The following is an 11,451-nucleotide window of genomic DNA, read 5'->3' as shown; positions in this document are numbered from 1 at the left end:
TGTGAATATTCTCATTTTATTTTTCATGCCATTTGTTATCGCACTGAATCAATGGCTTAGTGCACACTCTACATCCTGTGATGTAACATCTCAGTATAATATTGTCATGTTAACACAGAAGCACTAGCACTGTTAACATTCTCAAATTGCATTTTTGTTCCCCTCCCTAGTTTTATAATTTCACTGTGATACAAAAAACTGCCCCAGTGTGTTTTAAGACCATGCAGACGCCTCAGAGCGGTCTGGTAGGCTGTTTGGCAGTTTCGGACTGCTGGATTTGGACTGCACAGACAGCACTGTGCTTGCCGACAGGTTGTGTGAAGGTAAAGCTTTTGAAAGGCTGGCTTAGGATCAGCACTTGTCTAAACATCCGACTGTTACATGGTTACTTCATGGATATCAGTCTGAAAGAAGTTGCTGTAAAAAAGACACAATAGTCTCTACAAGCTATAATGTTGAATAAAGTTATATTTAAACATATTTTATTGGTTGTCCGTGCTGTTGGTCCTTTAGGCGGTAGAAGGTGGAGATAGGGTATCCACAGGAAAGTGTTGTTTCCCTGACTTTTTGCAGAGTCGGTAGGTTCGGTTGCTTGTATTTTCCATATCCTGAAGCATTTCATGTGATGCACAATATGTAAACAATAGCCGAATGTTGTCGACTAAAGCCTGTTACCTTGCAATGAAATGTTCCAGCTGATTGATTTGGACAATGTTTAGTTTGTGCTTCGGTTAAACTGGGCCATTGTTGACATATTGTGCAAGTCGCATGTTAATTGCATCAGCATTGAAAATACAAACCAGAAATACAAACCGATATACAGACCAGTGTACTGAAAGTCGGGTTAATAAGATTACACTGTGGATATTTTGTCTCAGATTACCTCATACCACAGGAGGCTGCTGTGGGGAGGACGGCTCATAATAATGGCTGGAAAGGAGTAAATGGAATGATATCAAACACATGGAAATCTTGTGTTTGATGTGTTCAATACCATTCCATTTATTTCTTTTCCAGACATTTCTATGAGCCCGTCCACCCGAATTAAGGTGCCACCGGCCACAGGTGCCTCCCACATAAGGACAAAATCTGTAGCCTTTGTTTTGTCCCATTTGAAAATACACTACCGTTCAAAAGTTTGGGGTCATTTAGAAATGTCCTTGTTTTTGAAAGAAGCATATTTTTTGTCCATTAAAATAACATCTAATTGATCAGAAATACAGTGTAGACATTGTTAATGTTGTAAATGACTATTGTAGCTGGAAACGGCTGATTTTTAATGGAATATCTACATAGTCGTACAGAGGCCCGTTATCAGCAACCATCACTCCTGTGTTCCAATGGCACATTGTGTTAGCTAATCCGAGTTTATAATTTTAAAAGGCTAATTGATCATTAGAAAACCATTTTGCAATTATGTTAACACAGCTGAAAACTGTTGTTCTGATTAAATAAGCAATAAAACTGGCCTTCTTGAAACAAGTTGAGGATCTAGAGCATCAGCATTTGTGGGTTCGATTTCAAACTCAAAATGGCTAGAAACGAATAATTTTCTTCTGAAACTCGTCAGTCTTTTCTTGTTCTGAGAAATGAAGGCTATTCCACGCGAGAAATTCCCAAGAAACTGAAGATCTCGTACAGCGCTGTGTACTACTCCCTTCACAGAACACTGCAAACTGGCTCTTACCAGAATAGAAAGAGTGGGAGGCCCCGGTGCACAACAGAGCAAGAGGATAAGTACATTGGAATGTCTAGTTTGAGAAACAGACGCCTCGCAAGTCCTCAACTGGCAGCTTCATTAAATAGTAACTGCAAAACACCAGTCTCAAAGTCAACAGTGAAGAGGCAACACTGGGATGCTGGCCTTCTAGGCAGAGTAGCAAAGAAAAAGCCATATAAAAATAAGATGGGCAAAATAACAGACACTGGACAGAGGACACTGCCGTCCTGTGAGTTGTCACTGGCCTTGGCCTAACACATCTAAGGCTGAAATCAATAATGAATGTTTCACTAAGATCCTAAAGAGCTCTACAGTACTATTAGGCCTATGAGATTAATTATATGGAGGACGTGCTGTTTCTGTGTGTTAATGTATACTGAATGTGAACCCTTTGGAAATACCTGGATTTCTGCAAACAGTGGTCATAAAATGTGATCTTCATCTAGGTCACAACATTAGACAAACAGTCTTAAACTAATAACAAACAATTATACATGTTCATGTCTTTATTGAACACACCGTGTAAACATTCACAGTGCAGGGTGGAAAAAGTATGTGAACCCTTGGATGTAATAACTGGTTGACCCTCCTTTGGCAGCAATAACCTCAACCAAACATTTTCTGTAGTTGCAGATCAGACCTGCACAACAGTCAGAAGGAATTTTGGACCAGTCCTCTTTCCAAAACTGTTTCAGTTAAAAAATATTCTTTGGATGTCCGGTGTGAACTGCTCTCGAGGTCATGCCACAGCATCTCAAATCAGGTTGAGTTCAGGACTCTGACTGGGCCACTCCAGAAGGGATATTTTATTTTATTGTTGATTTACTTCTGTGTTTTGGTTCGTTGTCCTGTTGCATCATCCAACTTCTGTTGAGCTTCAATTGGTGGACAGAGCCTTACATTCTCCTGCAAAATGTCTTGATAATTTTGGGAATTCATTTTCCCATCAGTGATAGCAAGCTGTCCAGGCCCTGAGTCAACAAAGCAGCCCCAAACCATGATGCTCCCTCCACTATACTTTACAGTTGGGTTGAGATTTTGATGTTGATGTGCTGTGCCTTTTTTTTCCTCCACACAGTGTTGTGTGTTCCTTCCAAACAACTGTAGTTTCATCTGTCCACAGAATATTTTGCCAGTAGCGCTGTGGAACATCCAGGTGCACTTTTGCAAATTTCAGACGTGCAGTAATGGTTTTTTTGGACCGCAGTGGCTTCTTCCGTGGTGTCCTCCCATGAACACCATTCTTGTTTAGTGTTTCACGTATCGTAGACTCGTCAACATAGATATTAGCGTGTTCCAGAGATTTCTGTAAATTAGCTGACACTCTAGGATTCTTCTTAACCTCATTGAGAATTCTGCACTCTTGCAGTCATCTTTGCAGGACGGCCACTCCTAGGCAGAGAAGCAACAGTGCTGAACTTTCTCCAATTATATACAATTTGTCTTACCATGGACTGATGAACATCAAGGCTTTTAGAGATACTTTTGTAAACCTTTCAAGCTTTATGCAAGTCAACAATTCTTAATCTTAGGTCTTCTGAGCTCTCTTTTGTTCGAGGCATGGTTCACATCAGACAATGCTTCTTGTGAATAACAACCTCACATTTTGTGAGTGTTTTTTATAGGGCAAGGCAGCTCTAACGACCGTCTCCAATCTCATCTCATTGATTGGACTCAAGGTTAGCTGACTCCTGACTCCAATTAGCTTTTGGAGAAGTCATTAGCCTAGGGGTTCACATACTTTTTCCAAACTACATTGTGAATGTTTAAATTATGTATTCAATATAGACAAGAAAAACACAATAATTTGTGTGTTATTAGTTTAAGCACACTATGTTTGTCTATTGTTGTGACTTGGATGAAGATCAGATCAAATTTGATGACCAATTTATGCAGAAATCCAGGTATTTCCAAAGGGTTCACATACTTTTTCTTGCCACTGTATGTGTAGGTGGATGTGTTTTTTTGTGTGTTTTTTACTTTTGTTACCAAACCTTTCCCTTGTACTAGACTGGTGGGGGTTGGGAGAGAGTTGAGTTATTGACTAGACTGGTGGGGGTCGGGAGAGAGTTGAGTTATTGACTAGACTGGTGGGGGTCGGGAGAGAGTTGAGTTATTGACTAGACTGCTGGGGGTCGGGAGAGAGTTGAGTTATTGACTAGACTGGTGGGGGTCGGGAGAGAGTTGAGTTATTGACTAGACTGGTGGGGGTCGGGAGAGAGTTGAGTTATTGACTAGACTGGTGGGGGTCGGGAGAGAGTTGAGTTATTGACTAGACTGGTGGGGGTCGGGAGAGAGTTGAGTTATTGACTAGACTGGTGGGGGTCGGGAGAGAGTTGAGTTATTGACTAGACTGGTGGGGGTCGGGAGAGAGTTGAGTTATTGACTAGACTGCTGGGGGTCGGGAGAGAGTTGAGGAATTGACTAGACTGTTGGGGTTTGGGCATGCAGGTGGCTCGGGCTGGCTGGGTGGTCTGGCTGAAATGTGATATAAAGGATGTCTTGATAAAGATGTTAAGTCTTTGAACTTTGTTTTAAAGAGTCGTTCATTTGTTAGGCTATTGGTTAAAGGTGCAACTCAATATTGATTATTGAATTATCTTTTATCTAGTTCAGTCTTATCAATCACTTAAACATATTTAATAATGATCTCTTACTTAGCTTGATGACTGTGGGCATTTCTGCTTACTTTTTGTTATTCTAAATAGAGACGGCTAGAAGGGCCATGCGTCGTATTATAAAGATTGTGTAGAAATGCAGGAAATTAGTTTTGGCACAGTGTGGTTTGTGGCCCAAGGCATTGAAGGTCACTGATAATTGGGATCTTTTATAATGTTCGTCATGGGCCGTCAAGTGTCAGAAGTAAATCCCAGGGACCAGGGAGGAGAGGGCAGTGCTTCACATGTCACAATGTTTTGTTTTCAGTGGAATACCTCTTGTAGTTTCCATAACCCTGGACTCACAGTAACTGCACAGCTATCTCATACACACACACACACACACACACACACACACACACACACACACACACACACACACACACACACACTCACACACACACACACACACATATTTACATAACTGACCTTTACATAACATAATTTGTGGTGCATTATATATATATTTTTAAACATAGTATTGCAGGGAATTTCCCCACACAAACATGCATTACAGAAAAATGATGTCCTGTGGCCGGGCACAGAATATGTATGGTCTCCTCTGCGATCCTTCTACTTTACTAGTTCATGACCATCCCTCGTTAAATAAAAATACAATAAAATACAAATTCATGACCTGCATCTCCCTCTACTGGTAGGTGTAGGGTCAGTTAAACTGCGGTAGATCTTCCTCCAGTATGACCCAGCTCAAAACAAGGAAATGGAAAATGTAGCTAGCTAGATGCGGTTTCAATCACTGTTACACTTTGTAATTAGAATTGGCTAGTTATGGTAAAGAAACTTGAGTAGGCGTGACATCTGTTATTTAGAAACTGATATGATCAAAATAATTTTAATAAGGAACGTACACAGCGCAGCGGCAGGTGTCACAAACGGAAGAAGTCCATGTAACGTTAGCTAAAGTATCGCGTGACCGCAAAAACGAAAAAGTTTGCTGATTTGCTTTGTTCTGTGGCTACTTCATAAATGTTGTGACTCATTTTGGATCATCTCTTTATTTACGGCATCGATTTCATAAAATGGATAGAATTTGCTCGCTGTATTTTAGTTACGTTAGATAGCTATCGTACCATCATACTCATGAGTGCTTCCCGCTGGCTAACTAGCTAGCTAGGTGCTAGCTAAATGGCTAGCTAATTTGAGAAGTTAAAAGTTAGAGATGGATGATATAATTTCGCTCAGCTCCGGGAGCGGAGAGGACTCGGATGTTGAAGTTGTTGGTGTTTACAGTGACAACGAGAACAAGGCCGAAGCAATACCATTTATCAGAGGAGGATGGGTCAATCTGGCTGCCTACACACCGGTAAGTGTTCCCCGTGAAGTTGCAAGGGCTACCCGTACATCAACAGAAGAGGTATGTTTGGCATGTGTGAAAATACAAGAGTAGGTAACTTGCAGGCCCAAATGATGTAGTACTTCAGAAAAAAGTTGTTGGCATTGACAGCTAGCTAATTATCTGTAGGTTAATGTAACGCAAAACCAGCTGAGGGCGTGGCGCGTGCCGCAAACTGGCGATACTGTAGACAGACGGTCATTGGTTGGTCCACTTCACTCACCAACTCAGCGGCAGTTTGGCATTTTCTGAACTTGTTGACCCGACCTAACTTTTCTTATCAACATTTTTAAAACGATAGCTAACGTTACATTGTTGTTGAAGATATTCAATGTGATGTAGCCACTTAACCAAGTTTACCTGGTAATAGTTTGAGAGTAGACCAAATCGTGTTCCAGCTAGCTAGCTAACGTTAGATAGTTAGCCGTTATAACGTAACGACGTGACTGTCCAAAAACACCTGGTCAGGCCAGGGTTAATGTTTTTTTGTTGTTGATGATATTGAGAATATTAAATAATTGCGTCTGCAGTCGATGGCATATATATTCAGCAACCTGAGATCAGTCAATGCATACACTTAAAGTATATTTCATTTATGTTGATGTTTACCTCAGAACTAGAATGAGATTCTATTTACTGTGGTTCACCTGTCTCTTTCAGTTTGTGATTGACATTACTGGTCGGAGGTGGGCACTACCACCACCAAGGAGGCGCAGGAGGAGGGACCCAGGTGGGCCTGTAGAAGTGGTGGACTTGAGTGACAACAACCTCTCGGATCACTCAGATCCAGGGCCGGTGAGTCCACTACCTCAGGGAGAGAAAAAGACTGAGGGACTTTCAAAACACAAAGGACCACATACCAAACGTCCAGATTCTCTGTCCTGCTCCCCAACTGAACAAGAGTTGGAGAACAAAGCTGTTTTAAAAGCAGAAGAAAGTGACATCCTTGAGTCCAATCAGAGTTCTCTCAGGGATTCATCTTCAACTCGACCACCAGATGTCAAGAACGCTGTGAAATGCTCAGATGTAGACATTCCAAAATGTCCTGTCAAATCACCAAGTGTGCCTAAATCTGAACCGCCAGCAGGGAAGGCGAAAGCCTCAGGGTCTTCCTCTTACCAGATAACTTGGGAGTCACAACAGTGCTTGGGTATAACTTCTCAACCACTGTGTGAAGGGAAAGAAGAGCCAGAATGCCTCAAGGCCAAGACCCAAACCTCAACCATTCCAAATGAAGCTCTGACTAGCTGCACTGGAAAAGTAGAAAAGCATGCATTGGAAGAGCAAGAAATAGAGTCTATGTTTACAACGGACAAACCTCTTCTGACAGAGGAAAGGGAAGAACCAGGGTCTCCACAATCATTACTCTATGCTACTCTCTCCCTCTCCCCCCAAAGCCTAGACAGCCCCTATTACGTCCCTGATGATATTGACCCAGACCCTTTCAGGTTCTCAGAGGATTGGGGTGTACATGAAACTCGGCACAACAACACCTGTTATTCCCCTACACACATCCCCTTTGAAAGCTCTCTCTCTCCACCTCTACCTGATGATCAGACAGTGTGTCTCAACCAGAGTGACCCAGACAACTACCCCACCAGTACACACAGTCTTAAACAGGATCCAGTCTACCCCTACTGCTCTCCCACCAATGGCACAGGATCAGTGCTGTTGGAGGAAATAAATCAACTTCAGGCCTTAAACTGCACCATCTTCAGTCCCTGCTCTCCTTCCATAGAACCAGACCAACAGGCTCCCCAGAATTCCCAGCTAACCACCGGCTCCAACTCCCCTGGCTCCTGCATGGGAGGAACTCATAGCAATAATGAGAGCCATCCCAACCGGACCCCCAGCCCTACGTCCACAGTCATCCTAGCTGGGGAGTCCCCAGACTGGCCTGTGGATGAGACTGAGGCAGACCTGGTTATGGATAGCCCCCTGTACATGTGTAGTAGTATCCCTAGTGACCCTCCCATGTCGCTGCGGTCTGAGGACATGGATGTGGAGGCAGGGCCCAGATCTCCTGAGGCCAGCCAGCCTGGTTTGGGGGCTGAGGGCTTGATGACTACTGCATGGAGGGATGGCAATGAAGGAGAGGAGATGGGTGGAGAGAGGGTTGGTGGTGAGAATGACATGGAGGTCAGCAGAGAGGACAGGCGCTATGTGTGTCCAATCCAGCTCAGGAAACTGAGGCAGCTGATGGCTGGACCAGTTCAGCTCCTGGTAAGTAGGAGAGACATTTCCCCCACATTTTCCTGTGGTTTCTCTCACTCTTCTGTTGTTTCTCTCTCTCTCCCTCTCCAGGAGGATGAAGAAGAGGAGGACGATGGTTTTGGTGACCCAGAGCCTCTGTGCAGACAGAGCTTGAGCCTGGTGTACAGCACCATGGAGGAGAACTACCCAGAGGGCACCCTGCAGCTGCTTTCTGACCTGCTGCAGCCCCGCTTCTTCCCCCCCATCGACATCACCACCCACCTCCTCAGAGGCATCCTGCTGGACCCCCAGTGTCCCGACTTTCTCTGTCTGGAGGCCTACACTCTCCTCATGAGGACCCAGAGGCACAATCACACTGATCAGACCACTATTCCATGGGACTGGGAGCTGTTGACGTCAGTCATGGCTGCTGAACAGGTAATGACAGTGACAGGCCTCTCTCAGCACCTTAACAATTGATTATGATTATACACCCAGTTTTTATTAGAGCAGTGAGGGAAGCAATGTTTCCATAAGCATCAGGTTTACAAGGGTATTATGCTTTTACTAGGATAGTTGATCTGACCACCTTCCTGTCAATTCTCCTCTTCCTTAGAGCCGTGGCAGGAGGCTCTGCTGTGAGGTGGTGCGTATGCTGCTGCAGTACGTCGTCCAGACCATGGAGGATGACTTCCGTGTCAAACTTTCCTTCCGTGATCTCCACCATTCCATCGCCAAGGCAACCCTGTCATGTGATGTACGGTTCACCCAGGTCAGGTGAGCATTGTGTGTCCAGGAGAATAAATAAAAAAAAAATATATATATATATATGTCTTGATCAGTTCCTGAGAAGAGAGACAGGTGTGCATTTTGTTGAGGTTTGTATGACAATTTTATTAGTGTTAAATTATTTTCTACATCTTCTCCCTCCCATCAGAGATGTTATCAATTGGCTCTTTGCTGCTATTGTGAAATCAACCGGGGACAAAGACAACATGTCTGCTGACATTGAGTTGAAAACACAGAAGGAAAAAGATGAACATCTAAAGTGAGTTAAAAATGACAACATTCCACACCCCTTGACTTATTGTTTTGAGATTGGAAATATAGCACCCCACCTTTCATATCAGGTCAGTTTGAAGGATTCAGAATAGAAACAGAGTACACACAGCCAATGCGTGTGTGTGTCATGTGCCTTGTGTGTGTCAGAATGGTGTTCCTCCTCCAGAAGATGCTGTCCTTTGCCTTGGAGGTCGACCGCTCCCCGGCTCTCAACTCCAGCAAACTCTCTGGGGAACTCTTCCACACGCTCATCAGCACTGTCTGTCTGAGACAACACAGGTCAGGGTTTGAGGATGGAGGGGATGTTGAGATGAAGGGACGCGTCAAGAGGACTATGCTTGCTGTGTAGAGACAGACAGCATCAACGCTTCACCTCTCCTTTCTTGCCTAGGATGCTGATGCTGGAGACCCTGGAGAGCAGACTACTGAGGTGTAAGCTGATAGAGCACCTGCTGCACCATGCAAGTCCACAGAAGACCCCTCTGCCCATGTCTCTGAGTCTGCTGCTACACTTCCTACACAACGCCACCCTCCCACCTGACCCTACGGTGAGTACTAGTACTGCACAACGCCACCCTCCCACCTGACCCTACGGTGAGTACTAGTACTGCACAACGCCACCATCCCACCTGACCCTACGGTGAGTACTAGTACTGCACAACGCCACCCTGACCCTACGGTGAGTACTAGTACCCGCACAACGCCACCCTCCCACCTTACCCTACGGTGAGTACAAGTACTGCACAACGCCACCCTCCCACCTGACCCTACGGTGAGTACTAGTACTACACAACGCCACCCTCCCACCTGACCCTACGGTGAATACTAGTACTGCACAATGCCACCCTCCCACCTGACCCTACGGTGAGTACTAGTACTGCACAATGCCACCCTCCCACCTGACCCAAGGTGAGTACTAGTACTGCACAATGCCACCCTCCCACCTGACCCTACGGTGAGTACTAGTACTGCACAACGCCACCCTCCCACCTGACTCTACGGTGAGTACTAGTACTGCACAATGCCACCCTCCCACCTGACTCTACGGTGAGTACTAGTACTGCACAACGCCACCCTCCCACCTGACTCTACGGTGAGTACTAGTACTGCACAACGCCACCCTCCCACCTGACTCTAAGGTGAGTACAAGCACTAGATTTTGAGTTGATGAAGGAAGTCACGTTCATTTCTATGACATCTCAAAAAACAGTACACGGAACAATTTCTTTACTAAAATATTAAGAGAAGTCAAAGGTATGTAGCATAGGCTCAGTCCGTCTCTGTTGTTCTTCAGGATGGAGCTGAGAGCTGGAGGAAGTGGGAGGAGTTGGTCCAACTACTATGGATGTTGTTGCTGAGCTATGAGGAAGTGATGAAAGGTGGGTCAATGAACGATTCACCCATCAAAACGAGCATTCCTGAACAGTTTATTTAACTTTTAAGTTGGTCACAGCCTCTTTAGGCTTTCCCCTTAGTTTTGTCCTCATAACCCAGGGGTTCCCAAACTTTTTTGACCCACAACCCCATTTTGATATTTCAAGAATTTGCAACCCCACCACGTTAGTTTTTTTTTTTATTGGGTCTGACAGTCTATTACAAAATCTGTCTGAAGTACTTTTGACAGTATTTCAGTCTGACGGAAGTATGGTTTGAAGTAAATGAAATGTATCTGAAAGGTTTTGGGAAGTTCAGAAGATCACCAGGCAATCATTGTGTACGATCTTCTGTGTAGAAAATAACACTATATATATATATATATTTTTTTTTTCTTCCCCAGTCTGATTTTGTGCCTAATCTTGTCCACTGTTCTAATAAGTCTTGTGGGCATTGCAGAGGGAAATGGAAGACACATTTTTCCTGAGAGTCTTATCTTTCAGTGATGGGGTCATAATATTTTGTTGCTTAAACCGTTCAAAGATAGAGCCACATTTTGTAGGTAGAAAACAGAAACTGCTCTGTTTATTACAACCACATCTAGTGGCTAGTTAGACAACCTGGTTCTATAAACCAAGCACGATTTCTCTCGCAAACCTATTTTCAAATCAGACGACCCTTAGTTTGGGAAATCATGTCCTAACCCATCTGCACTTTGACCCCTTGAAACCTCCAGGTCACCTGCGCTCTGCGGTCACCGAGCGAGGGGGCTACGGTCGCGCTCCAATCCAGACAGTGCATGATTCTTTGTCACGGTTGGCGGTCCAGGAGGCTATAGAGGCCATCCTGTCCAGAGCCCAGGCTGACCTGGGCCAAGACCTGCCTCCACACGTCCACGAGTCCCTCACCTACCTGCAGGATCATTTGCTGGCCTCCTCTCATTGACGATAAGCTCAGCGCTTTGGTTCAAGCGGCTGTTGAATGATTTCTATTTATTTTTGTAATGATTCATTCAGTTTTCTAATCTTTCCCCCAATGAATTGTTTTAAATAAATATTTATTATTTTTTTAACTAATTGTCTTATCTATGT

At 44.2% G+C, this 11,451-nt stretch overlaps 1 protein-coding gene across 3 annotated transcripts; it reads left to right on the top strand.

Moving 5' to 3' along the window:
* Positions 1 to 5,024: 5,024 nt before the first annotated feature.
* On the top strand, positions 5,025 to 11,432 carry simc1 (SUMO interacting motifs containing 1). Of its 3 annotated transcripts, XM_020502210.2 has the most exons (9): positions 5,032 to 5,701; positions 6,392 to 7,954; positions 8,036 to 8,362; positions 8,541 to 8,701; positions 8,862 to 8,972; positions 9,134 to 9,265; positions 9,378 to 9,534; positions 10,281 to 10,365; positions 11,097 to 11,432. In XM_020502210.2, exons 1-9 carry the CDS (start codon positions 5,558 to 5,560, stop codon positions 11,303 to 11,305), a joined length of 2,889 nt encoding a protein of 962 aa, XP_020357799.1. In that variant the 5' UTR covers positions 5,032 to 5,557; the 3' UTR covers positions 11,306 to 11,432. The 3 variants fall into 3 exon arrangements, 2 of the variants coding, with proteins under 2 accessions (XP_020357798.1, XP_020357799.1); XM_020502209.2 differs by having other exon boundaries at positions 5,025 to 5,701; positions 6,392 to 8,362; XR_004203002.1 differs by having other exon boundaries at positions 5,046 to 5,701; positions 6,392 to 8,362; positions 8,541 to 8,696; positions 8,862 to 9,265.
* Positions 11,433 to 11,451: the final 19 nt, after the last annotated feature.

Source organism: Oncorhynchus kisutch, linkage group LG15 (genome assembly GCF_002021735.2).
Source record: "Oncorhynchus kisutch isolate 150728-3 linkage group LG15, Okis_V2, whole genome shotgun sequence".
In the NCBI taxonomy this organism is placed as follows: domain Eukaryota; kingdom Metazoa; phylum Chordata; class Actinopteri; order Salmoniformes; family Salmonidae; genus Oncorhynchus; species Oncorhynchus kisutch.
This window is presented reverse-complemented; position numbering and strand designations above follow the sequence as displayed.

Excerpts from the sequence above, each read along its gene's own strand:
- simc1 (XM_020502209.2), top strand. The coding sequence starts at position 5,558 with ATGGATGATATAATTTCGCTCAGCTCCGGGAGCGGAGAGGACTCGGAT. Across the intron at positions 8,363-8,540 it reads CAGTCATGGCTGCTGAACAG|AGCCGTGGCAGGAGGCTCTG; the intron begins GTAATGACAGTG and ends CCTCTTCCTTAG. Across the intron at positions 10,366-11,096 it reads CTATGAGGAAGTGATGAAAG|GTCACCTGCGCTCTGCGGTC; the intron begins GTGGGTCAATGA and ends TGAAACCTCCAG.